Raw genomic sequence first — 20,365 nt, forward strand, 5'->3', positions numbered from 1 at the left:
AGATTAAATATCTTCTTGAAACCTGTAGCTTTCCTCCACAGTGTGTCTGGTCAACAAAAAACCCAAGACTCAGTTCAAACCTTCAAGGCCTGGGGCTCCCCTCTCCCCGTTTCCATCCGGCACAGCCAGCAGGGAAGGGAAGGGGGGGGAGCTCTGTACCCGTCACCCTGTGCCACCCCGGGACAGTGACTTTCCACCGGGGGTGGCCGTTTGCAGACGGGACCATTTAACAAAATAAACGACTTTTTAATACTGCCCTGCCCCGAGGGGCATCATCTGACCCAACCCCGGGGAAAGGCTCAGCCTTTTCCGACCCTCACCTCTGGAGACCTCCCCGGGGGGAGGTCAGCGGGACTGGCGGGATGGGAGGGGGCGGTCCCGGCTCGGGGCATGGTCCCGGTTCGGGGGGCGGTCCCGCTACGTCCCGGCAGTCCCAGCCGCCGCGGTGGGAGCTTCTCGAAGCGGCAGCTCCTGAGGATGCTCCCGGTCTGCCCGGTGGGCACAGCCCACCCTCTGCAAACCCTTTCCTGGGCTCTCGCTGCCCTCCCGAGGCGTTGCTTCCCCCGCCTGTTATTTGACAGCGGGATGGACTCTGTTCTTGGCCCGCAGGGACCTTTTCTTCCTCCCCGCTGGAGCTCCGGGGCTGCGGGGTTTGTGCGGGGGCAGCACGGAGCCCGCAGCGCTGAGGCCTCTGCTGGCCCGAAGGAGCCGGCTGGGGACAGAGCCCCGGCTGCCCGGGGGCACTGGGGGACAATGAGGGGACAACGGGGGGTCCCGCGGGGGCTGGGGGTCCGTCTCAGAGGAGCTGTCAGCAGAGGGGCCCTGCTGGGGAACATCCTCCCGGGGGCTGCCGGTGCGGGAGCGGCGGCTGCGGGAGCCCCGGAGCTGGTGCTCCATGCGGTACAGGTCCTCGGTCACCTGGTTGACCCGATCAAACTGGGCCAGCAGCATCTCAAAGAGGGAAAGGAGGCGTTGGATGTCAGCGTCCACTTCCAGGCTGTCCCGGGTGCTCAGCACCAGGCTGAGCCCATCCAGCTGGCTGGAGGAGGTGGAAGCTCTGGAGCTGTCGGAGGCGGCGCTGGGAGTGGGGCCCCGGAAGGATTTGGAGTCGCTGGAGTCTCGGGAAGGCAGTGGCTCCATCCCTTCAAACCTCACCTTGTGCCGGAACTGGGAGAGAGAAGGGGAGCAGAGTTATTTCAGGAGCTGGTAGCTGGGAATGCCGGGCTGGCTGTGGCACTGGCCAAGGCTCCAAACAACCCCAGAGCTGCTCCCAGCCCCTCCTGGAGGAGAAAGATGTGGTACAGACCTGGGGACAGACCCCAGATAAAACCACAGAATCACAGAATATAAATTGGAAGAGACCTCCAAGCTCATCCAGTCCAACCTTTGACCAACACCTAAACCCTGTCCTAAAGGACCAGGTCCAAACACTTTGTAAATGCCTCCAGGGATGGTGACTCCACCACTGTCCTGGGCCATTCCAATGTCTGACAGCCCTCTCAGGGAAAAAAACATTTCCTAACATCAGCCGAAACCTCCCCTGGCACAGCTTCCATCCATGGAGCTGACAACACATGGAACTGGAGGATGGAGAACTCAGCAGCCACCACTGCACTGCCCCACAGCTAACCCAGCCCTGGGACCCCCAGGAACAGCCTGAGAGACTGAGAACCAGGCCAGGTTCCTTCTGGGTGTCCTGGTTTGGGCCAGGATAAAGGTGATTTTCTGTCTTGTACTTTTGCTTCCAGCTAAGTCTCTTGTAAGTAGCTGAAATTAACAGCAAGTTTCTCAGTCAGTGTCTGCTTCTAGGACTGATAACACTGATGTTTATAGTTACAGCCAGAGCCTGGTGTGCAGAGCCAAGGACACTGCTCAGCTCTGAGGAACATTTTACCCTCCAGAAGGAATAAAGAGGTCCCACCTGCAGCCCCCTTTGGGGAGGAAGGGACAAGAGAGATGCCAGAATTGACCAAACAGAGGATTCCATCCCATACACCTCATACTCAGGATAAACTTGAGGGATCACAAGAGGCCTCCTGCCCTTCCTGCCTTTCCTGCTTCCCTTCCTTCACCCGTTCCCTGTTTCCTTCAGCATCCTGGGAGGATTCCATCCATTATCTGCCTGTGCTCCTGATCCATCCCAGCCCATATCTGTGTGTTCCTGCCTCCAGCTCCCAACTGCTCCTGACCCCAGGATTCCAGCCTGGACTTTCCCAAGGCTGCCCTGCAGCCTCAGTGGGGATGGGAGAGTTATTGGGGGAAAGGGGGAGAAACTTGAGATCAATTTTCCTGTATCTTTGTATATTTGTATATATTTACTCATTTTTCCTATTTATCATCACTGTTTCATTAAAGCTGTGTAGTTTAGTTTCCAACCCATCAGTCTCTCTCCCTTATTCTCTCTCCTTTCTTTAATAAGGAGGGGAGGGAGATTAATAGAGGACATCAGTTATTTGGTTTAATTGCCAGGCCAGTGTTAAACCCTGACACTGGGAGCAACCAGAGAGAAAAGGGTGGTGGAGGTTGGTTCTCTCTGCAGCCCCCTGCCTGCCACACTCACCTCCTTGGCTTTGCTGAAGCCCATCCACATCTTGAGCCTGCGCAGGAAGAGCTCCACCATCTCATAGTCCTGGGGCTCGAAGGCAGGGCGGTACAGCTCCAGCTGCATCTCCCTGTAGCTGTACAGCAGCACCACGCTGAAGAGCCTCAGGATGATCCACACCTCCAGGACGATGTAGCTGGTGCAGAAGAGGCAGTAGAGGCCCGAGGAGTGGGGCAGGAAGGGCTGGAGGTTGACACTGCCCCTCAGCATGGCAAAGAGCAGCAGGAGACTGCTGCCAATGCTGCGGAAGGACTCCGAGGAGGAGGAGAAGAGCTGCAAAGGGGATGTGGGATGTTTCAGGAGAAGGGACGGGTGGCAAAACGTTCCCCTGACCCCCAGTACTTGCTATTCCATCTTAGAAAGCACGAGCTCCTGGATCAGCCCTGAGAGAGGGACAGATCACGGACACAGCCCCTGGGCAAAGCCACAGCCCAGAGCACCCTGAGCCCTGCTCACAGCTGGGACACAGTGGGGGACAAGGGACAAAACAACCCGGGGCATCCCTTGCTGACAACTGCCATGTCCTGGTAACCACAGGGGGAGGGGATCGAGGGTTGGACTTGATCATCCCAGGGGTCCTTCCCAACCCAGATCATTTTATCATATCATTTTTTCATATCATTTTATCATTCTATCATTCTCTGATCTATCAGGTGTTGATACCCAAGAGCCCAGCAGTAGTTACCAGGAAGCCAAGCTGAGCATAGGCCAGGATGAGGATGGTGAATGCCAGCCCTGCAGCCACCAGCTCCCTGGCAGACTTCTGGAGGGTCTTCCCAAACACCGACCACTGCCTGACGAAACGCAGCTGCTGGGCAGCCTGGGAGCAAGAGAGAGGAGGGGGTTACACCAGGGGCCCATGGCAGAGGGGCTGCCAGACCCTGCCAGCCCACAGAAGGTTCTTCCAAACATCATTTCAAACATTTCAGACAAGGCTGAGAAACACAAACAGGGGCAGAGCAAGAGGACAACCTTGCCAGCAGGCTCCTTGCAGACAAATCCCTCCCATCAGCCACACCAGGGAACTGAGGTTCCAGGGGCCCAAAGTGCTGCAAAGTGAGTGGCACCACTGTCCCCCACCTCCATCCTGTGTTTGAGCAGTGCCTGACCACAGCACCACACTGCTTTTTACCCCTTTGCCACCAGGGGACAGCGCCCACGTGGCAAGAGGACAGCACACACAGACACAGACACTGCTGCCTCTCCATACCTGCACAGTCAGGAGGAAGAGGAGGGATGCAGCCAAAGTGCTGAAGATGGTGTTGAGAAAGGCCACCTGGTAGAAGTTGGTGAAAGCCCTGCGGTTGTGCAGGTACTTGAGCCACTGCTGGTCAGCAAGGGTGGCCTGGCTGAGGTGCACCAGCACCATGCTGGTGGTGAGCAGGATGAAGACCCACTGGCTGTAGTTACCCCACAGGGTGAAGTAGGCTCTGCCTTCCTTCTTGATGGACAGTGCCTCAGACACCACAAAGTAAACCACAAACAGCATGAGGAAGACCTGGGGGAGGAATGGAGAGGTCACCAGGACTGCTTGCTGCACCCCAGGACACCAAAAGTCCCCTGGATGAGGCTGAGCTCTGCCAGCCCCCAGCCGGAGCACACTTTTCCTGAGTCCTGCTGTTCCTTTCTTGCTCACTCAGTGCCCTGCTCCCTCCTGCCCCAGCCCTGAAGCTCCCCAGGACCACGTCTTGTGCCCTTGTGGCAGGGTGGCACTGCCCAGGGGGAGAGGGCACTGGCTGATGTCCCCACTGAGGACAGCAGAACAAAAAGCCTCAAGTTGCCACAGCAACAAGGAAACAAAAAGGCTGAGACAAGACTCACAACTGCTGCTGGGCAGGAGGAATCTCCTGGCCCTTTGTGGTGCCAGGGATGCTCCCTCTGTGCTGCCCAGGCCTGGAAGCAGAGCGGTGACAGGCACGGGGACAAGTGGCCTCAGGCAGGAGGAACCAACACTGATGGGTCCCCAGAGCCTACTGGGCCACGAATGAGCAGAGAGGGGAGGTAAGACACTGACCATCATGAGAAGCTGCAGGGTGACCCCCCCGCTGAGCCTCAGCAGTGGGAAGGGGCTGATGGTGACAGTGGCAATGGCCTGGCCAGCCCCCAGGAACTCCAGCTGCAGGGTGATGGCAGCGTGCAGATCCACACTGGGGTTGTACTGCATCAGCTCCACAAAGACCACCCGAGTCCTGCAGAGGGGAGAAGTGCAGCTCAGGGCACTGGGACAGCATCCAGTCTGGGCTTTGGTGCCACTCTTTGGTAGCATCATGGATCCTGTCACCTCGTGACATCCCAGCAGCATCCCAGGGACACCTGGGGACAGGGGAACATTTCCTTCCCTCCTGCACACTTACATGTTGTCAATCCAGGTGTGCTGCTGCAGGAAATCCAGCTGAGCCCTGCCCTCCTCCAGAGAAGCCCCCAGCTCCTGGATGTAACCACTGCTATCGTAGAAGGAGATGTAACCCCAGTACCAGACCCTGCAAAGGAAGAAGAGCTGTGAGGTGAGAGCTGAAGGACAGAGCAGCCCCTGGGATGCCCTCCTAGGTGGAGATGCAGGCCCTGAGCCCTCCACTGCACAGCCAAGGGCAGCAAAGTGTTTATTTCACAAGACAAACTGGAGCAGTGCACTGATCCACCCCAGTGTCCCTAACCCCAGAATGGCCCCAAGCCCTCTGGTGCCCCAGACTTCAATGAAGACACATCCAGGAAGAAACCAGAGCAGAAACCAATAGTGATTCCATGCCTTCTGTGCTGGTAAAGCCCAATCTCCCACAACCCTCTGTAGCAGAAAGCCAGTGCTGCCCCATGGTCCCCATGGGTGGCTGTGAGCCCTTGTTCTGCAGCTTGTCCCTTGCCCTTCAGGCTGGAAAGTTGAACCCTCTGTCCCTGGGCACCTGGGAACACCACGTACATCCCCAGGGAAGCTGAGCCTCCCACCACTCACTCCCCCACCAGGGATGTGTTCAGGGAAGGACCTGAAGCCTTCTGTGTTAATCTGCACTTTGCCAGTCCCAGGGGCTGTGCTGAGGGGAGGGCTGGGGACCCCTCTGGGGACAAAGTCAGGTCAGGAGGTGGTGGCTCTGGGGGCTGGGGCAGGGATAGGTGCAGGCTCCTTACCCTGTGAGGTCAGGTGGTGAGTAGGACCAGGCAGTCCCAGTAGGACCAGTCCCATTCCCAGCTGCCCTCTCCCAGCCAGCTGTGTAGGCAGCAGTAGCAAAGCCCTGGGAGTTGGTGCAGTTCCTCCTGGCAGCAGTGAGGAGATCCTGGACACTCTGCTGGCACTGGGCTGCAATGAGACCAAAGCTGTCACCCCATGGCAGCCTCAGGCAGCCCAGCAGCTCTGGGGCAACTCACACCTAGCATCTCCCTTCTTCCCAAGCCCCTGCCACCTCCTCAGTCCCACCTCCAGAGAGCATCAGCCTCAACTCTGAGCATCAAACCCCCCGATCCACTGCCCCAGTTCATCTCTGCAGGAGCAGAACCAGAAGCAAGCTGGGTGCAGAGATAAACCTGGCTCCATAACCTCTGCCATGCTCCCTGCAGCCCCAGTTCCATTCAGCTCAGGAAGGAGATTGAGGTGCTGGAGCAGGTCCAGAGAAGAGCAAGGAGGCTGTGAAGGGATCCAGCACAGATCCTATGAGGAGAGGCTGAGGGAGCTGGAGGTGTTCAGGCTGGAGAAGAGGAGGCTCAGAGGAGACCTCATCACTCTCTACAACTCCCTGAAAGGAGGTTGGAGCCAGGGGGGGGTCGGGCTCTGCTCCCAGGCAGCTCTCAGCAAGACAAGAGGCCATGGGCTTCAGAATTTTTTCCTAATATCCAACCTAAACCTCCCCTGGCAGAGCTTCAGCTCTGCCAGGGGAGGTTTAGGTTGGATATTAGGAAGGAATTCTTTGCAGAGAGGGTGCTGAGGCATTGGGATGGGCTGCCCAGGGAGGGGGTGGATTCTCCATCCATCCCTGGAGGTTTTTAAGAAGAGTCTGAACGTGGCACTGAGTGCCATGGGCTGGGAACCACGGGGGTAGTGGATCCAGGGTTGGATTTGATGATCCTAGAGCTCCTTTCCGAGCTGGATGGCTCTGTGATTCTATGACCTGTCCCCTCCATCCCTCCAGGAATGTCCCCCCAAGCCCCATCCCAGCAGACCCCACACACCTCCCTGCAGGCGCAGCTGCCGCAGCCGCGCGCTCCCCAGTGTGGTGCTGGAGCTCTCCTGCCCCGAGTGGTTGTTGTAGAGGTAAGGGAGGAAGACCTCTGACATCCACACCCAGAACTCATCTGACCTGCAAAGGGGAAAGAAAAAATGTGTGAGAAGGGGGAATGCTCCCAGGCAACTCTGTCAGGGCAACCTCTGTACCTCTCACCCATAGTCTAGGGGATGGGGTTTTGGAGAGGTGACCTGGGCTTGTGTGGAAACCTTGGCCAGAAAGGGAGTCTTTGTGAGAAGAATCTCACTGGAAAAACAGTCCAATACACTCTTTCTTAAAGGTCTAATGTGCTACTGAGTCAGCATAAAAAAGAAATGAAAATCTTGTTGACTACTTCAGTAAGGAAATGGAAACTGCTATGATTTATGTAACTCATTGGCTCTTGAGAGTGAATAAAAGATGAAAATTTTAAAAGAAAAACCTGAATACAGTCAATGCATCAGTTTCTTTTTTTGGTAATAAAAATAGGTATGTCTACACTACATTTATTTAATTCTCTTGTCCTGTTTTAATAAAACCTATTTTAATACAGATGTGAAATTGCCTAAAAGGAGTCTGGAGTGGCAGAGAAAATCAATGACACACCAGAAACCGAGGCTCTCACAAGCATCTAGGGATGCTGCCTCTTGTTTTGCATTTTTCAAAACAGTGGCTGCTTCACTTCCTTAAGAGCTGTTTTTTGCTCTTGGTGTTGTGTGTGAGGAAGGTGTCCCAGCATTTCCACCTGTTCCAAGAGGTGGGGTGGGGACAGGAAAATTCAGAGTCACCTCTTGATGCGGAGGAATTCGCTGGTGCCCAACTGCTGCTTGATGGAGCTCTGCAGGAGGAAAGCCTGGCTGTGGCGAGAGGCATCTCCATAGTTGGTGAGCAGGATCACCAGCAGGAACATCATGTAGATGAGGAAATTCTGGTGGGCAGAGAGTAGAAAGGGATTACACCCAAGCAGAGGGGTTTTTTCCCAACCCTACACCGAACTCATGGTGGTTTCCACTGCCTGCTGCTCACCGTGCAGCTGGATCAGGACCCAAAGAGCTCTGCTCTTTATTTTTCCATATGGAAAGCAGACCACAGGTTCCTAACAACACTCTTTGTTGAAAGCAGCCAGCCCAGCACCACGTTTCAGCTGATCTGTGTTGCACAACCTCCCTGTGAGCTCCTGTAGGCCTGAGTTTTGGGGGTTTCCATCCTTTAAAATATCCTTTCCATCCTTTAAAATATTCTTTCCATCCTTAAAATTTACTCAGCTGGGTTACAGCAGCACAAGTGTGGAAGGGTAGTGCTGGATGAGCTACAAAGAGAGCAAAACTCCTAGACAGGGAGTTGTGTGCTTCACAAGACTCAACTGGTGAATTTTCCTGTGCAAATTGGTATCTACTCCACACTGCAAAGCTTCCCAGACACCTGAGTGTTGGAGCCAAACACATCAGCTGCTCATGACTCTGCTTTCCAGCCACCTCAGAGCTTTGCAGAGAAGACGAATGTCACTGCCAGGCTTTTACAGGTGGGAAAACTGAGGCAGGGACCTGGAGACCTGCACCTCCTAGCTCAGGAGATGACAGATCCCTCCAGAGATGGATTGGGATGACCCACATGCTGGGATGTTATCTCAGCACTCTGCCCCGGGCACCACAGACATCAGGAAATCTCTTACCTTGAGCATCCTGTGTAGCAGTTTGACCTTCCTGGCCTCCTCCTTGGCCTGGAACAGGGCAAACCCCTGTGGGGGTCTGACTTTGCTGATCTTCTCAGAAACAGGCTCCACAAAGGGATGCTCCACCAAGGTATCGTCCTCCTCTGGGTGCAAGCGCTTGGCAACCAGTGAGAAGTAGAGGGCTTCCAGCAGAACCTGGGGACACAGGCAGTGTGGTGAGCCTGGGGACAGCTGTACCACCAGCCCCACCATGGGCCCATGAGCGTGTCCGTGTCAGCAGCAAAGAGAAGGAGCAGAGCACCATTGCTGAGCACACAGCCAGGAGAACAAACTGAGCCCACACACACACAGACACCAGGGAAAGAAAGGACAACTTTCCCCTCCTGCAGGGAGATGAAGATGGGAGAGAGGATCCAATCCACTCAAGTGTCCAGTGTGACCTGATGAATATCTGGGCACTCAAGTGATGAATATCTGGACAAGATGCTGAGGGCAGCTAATCCCCAGCCATGTGCTTGTGTACTCATGTCGCCCTTACCTTCAGGGGCTCCCAGACCAAGAAGGATGCCAGAAAGCTGAATATCCCTGAGATGAGCCACATGAGGGCAACACTGGAGGAAAAGCCCACCCCAATCCACACAGAGACCCCCGTGGAGGTGGCAAAGAGGAGGAGACTGAGAGCATGAGCCAGGGAGGAGCACCAGGGGGGCAGCAAGCGCTTCCTGAACGTTGGGTCTGCAACTGGAAGGGAGAAGGAAAACAAGAGTCATGTTACTGCAAAAGGGTTCCCATGGGAGCAGAAAGGGCTGAACACATAGTTCATCCCAGCAGGGAGCTTGCCACCAGCCCTGGCTGAGTTTGGGGGGATTATCCCAAACATCTCCCACCAAAGAACAGTGCACACTGAAACACGGGCAGGGAAGCCTCAGGAGCAGCTTTCCTGCTGCAGACATCAGGGTGGGCCCCAGGCCTGAGATCCTGCTTTTGATGCTGAACTGCCAGAACTGAGACAGAATTGAGCAGAACTTCCCCAGGGTGCTGGGAGGGACTGTGAAAAAGAAGTGGTGGCCCCAGGCTGGTAAGGTTCAAGCTCCAAGAGAAGCCATCAGCTTCTCTGACCACATCCTAAGCAGGGAAGCAGCTGTTCCTAAGGCTCCTTTTCTATGTGCCCTGCAGCCCCTCTTCCCCCACACCCCCTTCCTCCCTGCCCCAGCACTGGCACAGCACTGGTACCCTGGTACCTGTCCACGTTGACTTGGCTGATCTGCTGACTTCCCGGGGGGGACCAGGGATGCTCTGCCCTTTGTCATTCAGCTTCTGCATCATGACAGTCTCCACCTTCTCCCCAAACACACTGGACCTGCAGAAGGGTGATGCTAGTGAGTCATGCCAGCACAGGAGGCAGGCTGGCACCCAGCTGCAGTCCTCACACTGGAGCAGAAGCTTTGAACTTGAATTCATTAAGAATTTCCCTGTGGAGCAGTGGGCCCACGCTGCTGAGGCACACAGATGCTCTGAGGGTGCTCAGGGTCCCAAAGCAGAGTTGCTTGGGACATGAAAACTCAAGAGAGGTCCAAGGCCTTCTTCCCTCCCATCAGTGCCATGAAGAGAACCCACGTCCTGGCACTTTGTCAAGAAGATGCATTTTTTGTGAGGACACAGCCTCAGCCTGGGGTCTACTGGGATATTCCAGGGGGGCTCTGGAAGGGCAGCACTGGGAGCTCTGGCTGGGGAGGGGGCTGCAGGAATCACAGCCAGCAAGGACACAGTGAGTGGTGACAGAGCTGCCCCAGGGGTCTGCAGTGCCACAGAGTCCCTTCCAGCTGCTGCTGAGCTGGCTGGGAGGACAAGGACAGGAGGTCAGGGGAGGGGGTTCCTCCCTGAATACTTACAGGCCTGAGATCAGATCTGTTTCTGCCCTCATGTAGGGCCCCAGGTCCTGGGAGTGGGAGATGCCACTGGCTCCATCTGCCAGGATCTGCCGGATCAGATCCTCATCTGGGGAAAGAAAGTGTGCAGGCAGTGAAGGCAGGAGCACAGCACCCAGTGCAGGCAGGGGCACAGCACCCAGTACAGGCAGGGGCACAGCACCCAGTGCTGGCAGTGCTGGCAGGAGCCATGTGCCCCCCCAGTGCCATCCTGGGGACAGCTCTGCACCACCCAGGCTCAGCCACATCTGGGGAGAGCTGGGGAGGGGAAGGAGCAGGGTGAGGCCCTTCCCCATGGGACAGCCTCCCCTCCTGCCTGTGCCCAGCTTGGCTGCAGGGCCTGGCATGACACATGGGACAGGAGGAATTCCTCTCCTCCTCCAGCCACCAGCAGAGGTTCAGGGGCACCCTGTGGCCTTCCAACCAGTGAGGAAGTGCTGCTTGCTTCCCAACTCCATGGCAACACATCCTTCCCTGCTCCCAAGTGGCTGGTGACCCCTCACTCCAGCCTGATCCATCTCAGGATTGCTGCTTTCCCAGCCTGAAATCCTCCTTAGGAGAACACGAGCATCCCCCTCCTCTGCCCTTTGCAGGAAGCCAGCAGTGATGCCAGCAGCCTCTGCTATCCTGCTGCTCCCAGGGACCAGTCTCCTCCTCCTGCCCTTCCCTGGGGTACTCAAAGCCCTGGCACGGAGCAAAGCTGCTCCTACACCCACCTGAGGCTGAGAAATAGCGAGGCTGTCCCTGGTGAACACCCAGGGACAAGTTGTCCTCCTCAGTTGCCAACGGGGCCTCCAGTCCGAGGTGTCGGCTGGCCCGGCCTCTCTTCAGCTTCTGGATGGTGTTGCCCATGATGGAGGGGTCACTGAGGAGGTCTGGCCAGCTCAGCAGGGCTTCACTGGAGGGCCACCTCACCAGGCTACGGGCAAACAGAGGAGTGGGGAATGGGAAGCAGGAGAAAAGCTGGAGAGAGGGGCTGGCCAGAGGGGAAAGAGCTGTGGGAGCTCAACCTCAGTCTGCCCAGCCAGGAACTGCACTGCCCTCCTCCTCCCTCCATCCCTCAGGAACATCCTTACCTTTTGGAGTCCTCCAAGAAGAGATCTGTCTTGGTTTGCTCAGAGAAGGCCTGTGGAGGAAGGAGAGGCATTTCAGGCACAGGATGCTGGTTTGTGTCCAGGAAAAAAGAGTGGGTTGGAAACATCAGGGGATGGGCAGGAAACGTGGGAGCCTGAGCTGCTCTTAGCCCTGGGTCCACACCTCCAGGGGCTGCTCCCCTCTGAGCCCAGGCATGCTGGGGACATGGCACAGAGCTGGAGCTGGGGACATGACACAGAGCAGGAGCTGGGGACATGGCACAGAGCAGGAGCTGGGGACATGGCACAGAGATGGAGCTGGGGACATGGCACAGAACAGGAGCTGGGGACGTGGCACAGAGCAGGAGCTGGGGACGTGGCACGGAGCAGGAGCTGGGGACGTGGCACAGAACAGGAGCTGGGGATGTGGCACAGAACAGGAGCTGGGGACAGCCCATGCTCAGTCCCCAGCCAGGTGAGAGATGCAGGGCTGTGGCTGCCCCAGGCATTAGCCAGAGGCTCTTAAATGCATCAGGTCTTGCCCTGAGAGCTGTGCTGGACACCGTGTCCCTGCAGGGAGCACACAGCCTCTCCAGCTCTGGGGAGGGAAGAAGTTACCTCTGCCCGGAGCCCGGGGAAGGTGGGGAAGGAGCTGTCAAGGATTGAGGAGTCCAGGTAGTTGTCAATCTCCAAGGACTGCTGGTCTGAGTGGGTCAGGGTGTGGTTGATGGAGACCTGCAGCAGATAGAAAGTTTTCAGCAGAAAGTTCCCAGGAAGCCCCATGATCCTGCAACTTCCCACTGAGCAGGGAGTGCTCACAGCAACCAGAAAGATCTGACACACTTACTGCTCATCAGTCCCTGGCTGCAGCACCTAATGAGGCTGCTAATTGTGCCTAACAAGTCATTAAATCCCCAGCTAATCCTTCTCCAGCTCTGCTCAGTACCAGGGGCAGTGCTGCATTAGCAATGTTCCACTGAGCATCTCTCAGGCAGCCAAGGGTCACCCCCAGCAGTGGGAACCTGTCCCATACTGAAACCATGAGGGTCTAAGAGCCAAAAAAGCTTTTAAAACCTGCCCTGGGGGTCTCAGGGCATCATTAGAGTCCAGCAGGGATCTGTCCCTCTGAGGACAAGGGCATAGGGCAGCACAGGGACACAGCTGGAGATGGGATGGACCCCCAAGGACACATCCTGGGGGCAGCCTGTAGCTACTGCTCCTCCTTACCTTGGCACGAGCCATCCGGAAGAGGAATAAAATGACCAGGTAGAGAGGGTAAACCACCACGCTGGAGACCAGACCAACAGCCACTGTGTCCATGTTGACAGGGATCAGGTTGGAGACGGCCCCAGGGCTGGAGAGAACCAAGAGAGATCAGAGCCCAGGGGCAGCAGGAGCACTGGGGGGTTCCAGCTAAGCAAGGGGACAAAACTGCACCCCCCAACATCCCAGGTGTGCAGAGAAAGAAAAGAGCACGGGCTGTACTACGAGATGGCAGAGAGGGAAGCTGAGCAGGTTGTGTCCTTGGCCATCCACACCCTGACCCCAGGGTCTCTGGAGCAGGAAGGGAGGACTCAAAGCAGAAGCAATTCCCAGCAGAGCAAAGGTCTGTCCTGCCCTGTGAAGCACAGGAGGGACCCCCAAGAGGTGAAGGGATGGGCCAGAGCACCAAGGGAGGAACTCACCTGAGGTGGACATTCCCCACCACCCCGTACCACACGGCGTTGGCACAGAGGAAGAGGAAGATGAGGAGGGAGCAGCAGGTGGCTCTCTGGACGCGGGTGAAGCGGCTGCGAGGGGGGTGGTCCCAGAGGGACAGCCACACGTGCTTCTCAAAGAAACCTCTTTGCAGCTCTGCTCTGAAGATCCGGGAGAAACTCCTCAGCTCTGTCTCACCTGAGGACAAAAAAAAAAGAGAGAGCCTCTCAGGGCCAGCTGCAGCACAGGGGGGACACGACTGGCCCTGCAACTGTCCCTCCTGGCAGACTGATCCTCAAGGAAGTGTCCACCCCACATCTGCACAGCCCCTGCTCACAGCTGGGGCCCTGCCATGCCTTGTCCTTCATAGAGGACATTATGGCTCTCTGCATCTGCCTCAAGGGAGGTTGGAGTGAGGAGGGAAACAGCCTCTGCTCCTGAGGGATGGGATAGGAGCAGAGGGAATGGATGGAAGCTGTGCCAGGGGAGGTTTAGGCTGATGTTAGGAAATGTTTTTCCCTGAGAGGGTTGTCAGGCATTGGGATGGCCCAGGACAGTGGTGGAGTCACCATCCCTGGAGGCATTTAAAAGGTGTTTGGACCTGGTCCTTAGGGACATGGTTTAGGTGCTGGACTGGATGAGCTTGGAGGTTTCTTCCACTTAAACATTCCGTGATACAAAGGACATAGCAGAGCACAAGAACTTCTGTGCTGTTCAGCCACCCCAGCCCCATGCCCCAGGGGCCGAGCACTCACTGGCTGCATAGATCTCCTTCTCCACCATGCCATCATTCTCCTCACTCTCCACAGACAGCCAGTCATTCACCAGGAAGAAGTAGCTCTTGCTGCTCTGCAAGTCCCGGACTATAACGTGCTGCAGGTACCAAGAGGGGCTGAGTCCTAGAAATTAAGAGATCAAGAAATGTGTTTGATGGTGGACATTCTTGTAAAGCCAAGGGCAACCCTAGAGCCCCTCACCCTGTGACACCATCTTCATTGGTGGCACTTGCACAGCCCCCAAGAGAAAGGTTTGGCACAGTCAGGTGACCTCCTAGGCTGCAGATGAGATCTTAGAAGAAATTCTTTGGGGTGAGGGTGCTGAGCCCCTGGTTGCCCCCAGAAGCTGTGGCTGCCCCATCCCTGGCAGTGTTGAAGGTTGGATGGGGCTTGGAGCCCCCTGGGCTGGTGGGAGGTGTCCCTGACCGTGGCAGGGGTGGCACTGGATGGGCTGCAAGATCCTTCCAACCCAAACCAGTCCATTCTAACCCAAACCAGGTTCTATTCTAAAAAATAATCCTTAAAAATTGCTTCTGTCTTCTGGGGTTAGGGGTTCAGCATATCCCATTCCACTGCTGGAGTGGTTGTTCCTGTCTCTCCCTTGTGCTTTTGCTGGGCTGGTGGGAGGTGTCCCTGCCCATGGCAGGGGGTGGAACTGGATGAGCTTTAAGGTCTCTTCCAATCCAAACCAGTCTGGGGTTCTGTGCAGACAGCTTAGTGCCTGGCACAGGTCCCAGGTGACATCCTGCAGACCTCCCCAACACGGATGCTCCAGCAAACTCCCCTCATGCCAGTGGCTACCCAGGGTTTCCCACCAGGGTCCATCCAGGCTGCGGGCCCGGGTAGGAGGGAGAGCAGAGCCTGGCTGTGACGTGGGGTGTGTTCTGGCTGCCTGCAGCCACTGCATCCTCACCTTTGTTGTCGTGCCAGACACGGATGCGCCAGATGCTGCCCAGGCTGCGCTCGGTGGCGATGCGGAAGACGTCGAGGCTGTTGCGCTGGAAGGAGTGCTCCCCATCCAGGTGTCTGTGCCCACTTTTGTTGTCCACACCATACAGGGCAATCCCCACGTGGGCCGTGGTGCCTGGCAGAGGTAAAAGGACTCAGTGAGGGAAGGCCACCCACAGAATCACAGAACCATCTGGCTCAGAAAGGAGCTCTGGGATCATCAACTCCAACCCTTGAACCACTCCCCCCGTGGTTCCCAGCCCATGGCATGGGGTGCTCTCCCCCCTCTCACACCTTTTTTTTTTTCCCCTTTGCAGATCAGATGAGTTCTGGGTGTGGATGTCAGAGGTTTTCCTCCCTTACCTCTGGGGAGCTGGGGAGCGCGCGGCTGCGGCAGCTGCGCCTGCAGGGAGGTGTGTGGGCTCTGCTGGGGTGGGGCTTGGGGGGGACATTCCTGGAGGGATGGAGGGGACAGGTCATAGAATCACAGAGCCATCCAGCTCGGAAAGGAGCTCTGGGATCATCAAATCCAACCCTGGATCCACTACCCCCGTGGTTCCCAGCCCATGGCACTCAGTGCCATGTTCAGGCTCTTCTTAAAAACCTCCAGGGATGGATGGAGAATCCACCCCCTTCCTGGGCAGCCCATCCCAATGCCTCAGCACCCTCTCTGCAAAGAATTCCTTCCTAATATCCAACCTAGAGCTCCAGCTCTGCCAGGGGAGGTTTAGGTTGGATATTAGGAAAAAATTCTGAAGCCCATGGCCTCTTGTCTTGCTGAGAGCTGCCTGGGAGCAGAGCCCGACCCCCCCCCTGGCTCCAACCTCCTTTCAGGGAGTTGTAGAGAGTGATGAGGTCTCCTCTGAGCCTCCTCTTCTCCAGCCTGAACACCTCCAGCTCCCTCAGCCTCTCCTCACAGGACTTGTGCTGGAGTCCACCCAAGGTGGAGCAGTTCCCCAGGACTGCCTGCCTGCTGGTGACCTGGTACAGATGCAATGGCCCTTCAGAGGGGCCACCTGGAGACTGGGGGAGGAAGGAATGGACTCAACAGCCACCCCACACCCAGGCAGAGTGTTAGACACAACCTGGAGGGCTCACAATGTCCTGGTGTACAGACCTCTTGGCACACTCGTGGTTTTCTTTGGAGGGGACTGAATGTGACACTTCTTGCCTTGCTAACACCCTAACAGGAACAGAAGTTTATTCTAGATGTTTTTTCCATCAGGTATTTGAAAGACTTGTTTTCTTTGACTTCTCTCTGCCATCACTTGCCAGGTGGCCCTTGGTCCATCTACTCCACATGGATGGAGAAGCTTCAGGAGAATGCTGCTCCAGGTGAAACCACACTAAGATCCACGGGAGTGTGTTTCTGGCAGTGACATGGTGGCACTCCACTTCTGTCTTTGCTGAGACTTTCCACATCCCAACTATGTGGATTTCCAACTCCAGGATGATGTTTCTGGCAGCTTTATCTACAAACTCAGCCTGGATCAGCAAGCCAAGCTTTCTGCCTTCCTGCTGCTGGAAAATATGGCAGAACAGAGTGAAGGATGCTGGAGGGCAAAAGAATGATCCATCTAAAGGGCCTGGATATTCCTTCAGGAGAGGGTCAGGAGTGAGGAACAATGTTTCCTCTTGGCTCCTCCTGGATGAAGAGCCCAGTCAGGGGGAGCAGGCTGGGGATATTTCTATACTGGGTGGCTCCTTCCAGCAGTAGTTGCTTGTCCCACCCCCACAACAAGTGGTGGGGCAGCACACTCTACTCCACAGCTCCTGACCTGCCTCCTCACTGCCAAAAAACCCCATCCCTGGGAGTGCTGGGGGAAGCCCTGACCCCGCTGGCTGCTCAGAGCTGCTCCAGCCCCCAGCTCAGCTGGGGACCCAACGCTTGGTGCAGGATGTGCTGAGACCTCAGGGGCACCACACAGATGTCACCCTGGGAATCAAGGACTGGAGAAGAGGCTCCGGGCTCACCTGACCCTCGTCCCCAGCCAGTTTTCACCAGGATCTCATATTTGTATAGCCCATTCTTCCCACAGAAGGGGATCACTCCCACTCGGGTGATGTCGATCATGTCCAACTTGTGCACGATCAGAGCGGCCACCGAGTAGGTGACAAAGCAGACAGCACATGTCAGCAGAACAATGTAGTTGAGACCTGGGCCTGGAGCCTAGAAGAAAAGAAATCTGTTGTAAGGCACTCTCCTTCCCCAGGAGGAATCCCCCCTTGCCCAGGAGCCATGCCCAGAAAGCAGGGAGCTGCTGGCAGGGACAAGCTCGCTGGGATAAACCAGTGCTGGGTGACAGCTGGGAGGAACCTCTGCTATCCCACAGAGCTGAACACCAAGAGGTGTCCAGGATGGAGAACAAAACCATCTGCAAAGGTCTGGTTTCAGCAGCAGCCAGGATTCACAAGCAGAGGACACGGCGCCTCCAGGAGCTGTGCCCATCTGCACCTCCCAAAGGCTTTCAGGTCCTTTTGCTGCTCTGGGCAGGGGTCAGGGGAAGGTGAAACCAACAGGAGCCTGAGGCTTCCCTCCAGCTGACAACAATCTGCTCAGGGTGTGAGAGTGCTGCACAGCCTCTGCTTTGGTTTACTCACAGGAAAGATGAACTGGACGGAGTTTGGGGGGACAAAGAGACTGGCCCCAAAGGCAGTGAGGTGCTGGGTTAAGCACACAGCCTGGTCTGGCCTGGTTTCTTCCAGTGGAATGATGCCTTCTGTCTTCCAGCGTCTCTCCTGCTCACTGAAGTACTGGCAGAGGGAGGTGTAGAGCCCCAGAGTCACCTCCACTGGGGACCAGCTGAAATGGTTGGTGATGTTGAAGTAGTATGTCTGGATGGTGTCATCCGTCCTGCAGAAGGGAAAGGCACCCAGGAGGTGTTGTTAAAAGGACCAAAGCCCTCCTGATGGCTGTGTGCCCACCAGCAGCACCCTGCTGCAGAGCACAGGGTGAGGAGTAAAGCCCCAGTGGTTGTGGTATAATTCCCACCTCCCTCTGTCTGCACAGAAACTCTGGGGCTCCTCAGGCTGCTCCAATTCTCTGTCTTTGGATTATTTCAGTCCCTGGAGCACTAGGGCATCCTCTTCTCTGGGTGGGCAGTTTCCGTGTCCCACTGACCCACAGGACACTTCCACAGCAACTCAGGCTCAGGGCTGGGAGCACATTTTGCTCATAACCACAATTAATTCCTCTTTGAGTATCCTTTTATCAAGAGCCATGGAAGCTGCTCCAACTCACACAACAGTGGCTCCACTCCTGCCCCACCTATTCCCAAACTGCCTTTTCCTCTCTGATAATGCCTGGGAATGGCTCCTAAATCACACAAGGCATGAACACACACACACACTCCCGGGCAAGGCAGCAACTGAAGTGATCAGAAATACTGCTCTGCTTCAAACCCCACGAGCACAGGAGCAGCACACCCCATGAAGCAGGCAGGCAGGGGGGGAGAGGAGTCCAGGAGGAAACCTGCTTTCTGCTCCACTCAGACACTGGGGACATGAACTCTGAGGACAGAGGGGCCTTTGTCAAGGTTGCAGGTCAGGAACAAGGCTAACGTGTGGTGCTTTGCTCCAGGAAATTGTTTCATGGGTCACAGGGAGCAAGCCCTGTGTCTGGGAAGGTCAGAGAGGGTCCTGGTGAAGATGGGCAGCTCTGGCATCCATCACTAGCTATGGCCACGGCCTGGCACAGTCACCCGTGGCAGCCTGGGGGTGACAGGGGTGCCAAGGGAGGCTTCTCTTACCTGGGGGAGGTGAAGAAGGTGTAGAGCTTGTGGTCAGTTCCAGCCAGGGCCTCCAGGCTGATCTTCTTGGCAGCAGTGCAGTTGTGCTCGTTGGGCTCTGGCTCATGATGGAGATAAGCCATGATGAATGGCTCAGGCTCACTTGCAAGGTAGTGATCTGGGTGGGGAGGGGGAGAAAAAAGCAGGTAAACACCAGGGAGGGATGGGCCACATGCCTACTGCCAGCAAGGGATGTTCAGGGAGCAGTATGAGGAATGCAAAAAGTCAGGAGAGATGGTTTTCCAGACTGCACTCCCTCAGGCCACAGTTCAGAGGACCCCTGAGCAGGAGGCTCTGGATGCTGTTGCATTGAGCACAGGACAAAGTCTCACCAGTGCTTACCTGGCTCAAGGAAAAGGGCTGGAAAAAGCAAAAGGCTTCTCGGAGCCTGAATCCACCAGGAAAAATTACACAGAGGACTGGACAGTGCCCGTGGCAGCCAGAACCTCAGCCCTGCAGTGTGGAACTTGCTGGCTACCCCTGACACCCCCTCCCACCCCACCTCTCTCCTAACACAGCCCTCCCCTGCTGCACCACCCAGCACTCCTCCCCGCCAGGAAGAAACAGCAAAGAGCTCCAAAGGTTGGATGAATCCGTGGTACCATTCAGGACTCTGTAAGTGAGCTGGAAGTGCAGTCCTGCTTCTCTGTTGTTGCTCTCCATGGTCACAATGAGGTTCACAGATGTCCTCGGCTCGATGACCCCAGTGCCAGCAGCCAGATTGTCAGCACCTGAGCTGTTGGACACCATGACAGTGATGGCTTTCTCTGAGTCCAGGCTCCCGATGGGGATCTGCACCCCAGTGTGTGTCTGGAACTCCATGGAGGCCACTTTTGTGGACACGGTGTAGTTGCTGATGTAACCAAAAGGGAAAGGATTGGAGTCCACTTGGAACATGACTTGGATGACATCCGTCAGGTTGGACAGGGTGGTGTTGAAGGCCTGGGGGATGGAGAACTGGCAGTTTGGGGTGTTCTCGTAGCAAAGCAAGTTAAAGGGATCAGACCTCTTGCCCGTGGCTTTAATTTCTCCTCCCACCAGCTCCAGGGGCTCTTCGTTCAGCACCCGGGACTTCATGAGGATGCGCATCAGGCTGGAGGAGAGGTTGTAGGCTTTGGGAGCCAGCAGCAAATTGTGGGAATCAGCAAGCAGCTCCTGGGGGTTGGGTTCTTGTGAAGCTGTATTGACAAGATGAATCAGGTCACCTGCCAGGAGAGAAATAAAGGGGCAAAGAGAGGACACGGTAAATAGTCTAGATAAGTGCTGCAGTCAGGATAACATCTGACACCTTCTCCAAACAATCAGACAAATCTTTCCTCACTGGCTTCTCACTGTAACTCTACACTGTGCACATGACCTTCCACAGTGGAAGTGTTCAGTAGCCCTGAGCTGAAAATAGAGCTGTCAGCAACTCCTGCAGGCTCTGGGGGAATCTACACCGTTTGGTGGTGAACACTCAGATCACAACAGGCTTTGTGTTCCTCCTGTGAAGTAACCAAGCAGGGCACACTGGGAAACAGGGTAAGGAATGGATAAAGCAAACACAGATTTTACACTGTAAAGTGCAGGACACTCAGGGAGTGCAGAGAAGGTGCCTCTGCTTCCATCCAGGATAACCAGGTGGGAATTTCTGCTCAGTGTTTGTGGTGCCCCAGTGAAGTTTGGCAACCTCAGAGTGCAGCCAGGAAGGCAA

At 56.1% G+C, this 20,365-nt stretch overlaps 1 protein-coding gene across 1 annotated transcript in view; it reads right to left on the reverse strand.

The window, feature by feature from the left end:
* The window catches only part of PKD1 (polycystin 1, transient receptor potential channel interacting), a 76,695-nt gene continuing 56,330 nt past the window's right edge, over nucleotides 1–20,365 (reverse strand). Inside the window, exons 23-46 of the mRNA XM_030459529.1 lie at nucleotides 19,275–19,877; nucleotides 18,634–18,790; nucleotides 17,486–17,738; nucleotides 16,859–17,054; nucleotides 14,850–15,020; nucleotides 13,916–14,059; nucleotides 13,148–13,358; nucleotides 12,690–12,816; nucleotides 12,081–12,197; nucleotides 11,466–11,515; nucleotides 11,106–11,308; nucleotides 10,354–10,459; nucleotides 9,703–9,821; nucleotides 9,000–9,202; nucleotides 8,462–8,656; nucleotides 7,578–7,717; nucleotides 6,758–6,885; nucleotides 5,723–5,891; nucleotides 4,957–5,082; nucleotides 4,617–4,791; nucleotides 3,813–4,100; nucleotides 3,288–3,422; nucleotides 2,561–2,875; nucleotides 1–1,167 (exon numbers count right to left, since the gene is read on the reverse strand). Coding sequence (XP_030315389.1) covers nucleotides 571–1,167; nucleotides 2,561–2,875; nucleotides 3,288–3,422; nucleotides 3,813–4,100; nucleotides 4,617–4,791; nucleotides 4,957–5,082; nucleotides 5,723–5,891; nucleotides 6,758–6,885; nucleotides 7,578–7,717; nucleotides 8,462–8,656; nucleotides 9,000–9,202; nucleotides 9,703–9,821; nucleotides 10,354–10,459; nucleotides 11,106–11,308; nucleotides 11,466–11,515; nucleotides 12,081–12,197; nucleotides 12,690–12,816; nucleotides 13,148–13,358; nucleotides 13,916–14,059; nucleotides 14,850–15,020; nucleotides 16,859–17,054; nucleotides 17,486–17,738; nucleotides 18,634–18,790; nucleotides 19,275–19,877 — 4,928 coding nt within the window. The 3' untranslated portion in view covers nucleotides 1–570. The remainder of the gene's footprint in view (nucleotides 1,168–2,560; nucleotides 2,876–3,287; nucleotides 3,423–3,812; nucleotides 4,101–4,616; nucleotides 4,792–4,956; nucleotides 5,083–5,722; nucleotides 5,892–6,757; nucleotides 6,886–7,577; nucleotides 7,718–8,461; nucleotides 8,657–8,999; nucleotides 9,203–9,702; nucleotides 9,822–10,353; nucleotides 10,460–11,105; nucleotides 11,309–11,465; nucleotides 11,516–12,080; nucleotides 12,198–12,689; nucleotides 12,817–13,147; nucleotides 13,359–13,915; nucleotides 14,060–14,849; nucleotides 15,021–16,858; nucleotides 17,055–17,485; nucleotides 17,739–18,633; nucleotides 18,791–19,274; nucleotides 19,878–20,365) is intronic.

This window comes from Calypte anna, chromosome 14 (assembly GCF_003957555.1).
Source record: "Calypte anna isolate BGI_N300 chromosome 14, bCalAnn1_v1.p, whole genome shotgun sequence".
NCBI lineage: Eukaryota > Metazoa > Chordata > Aves > Apodiformes > Trochilidae > Calypte > Calypte anna.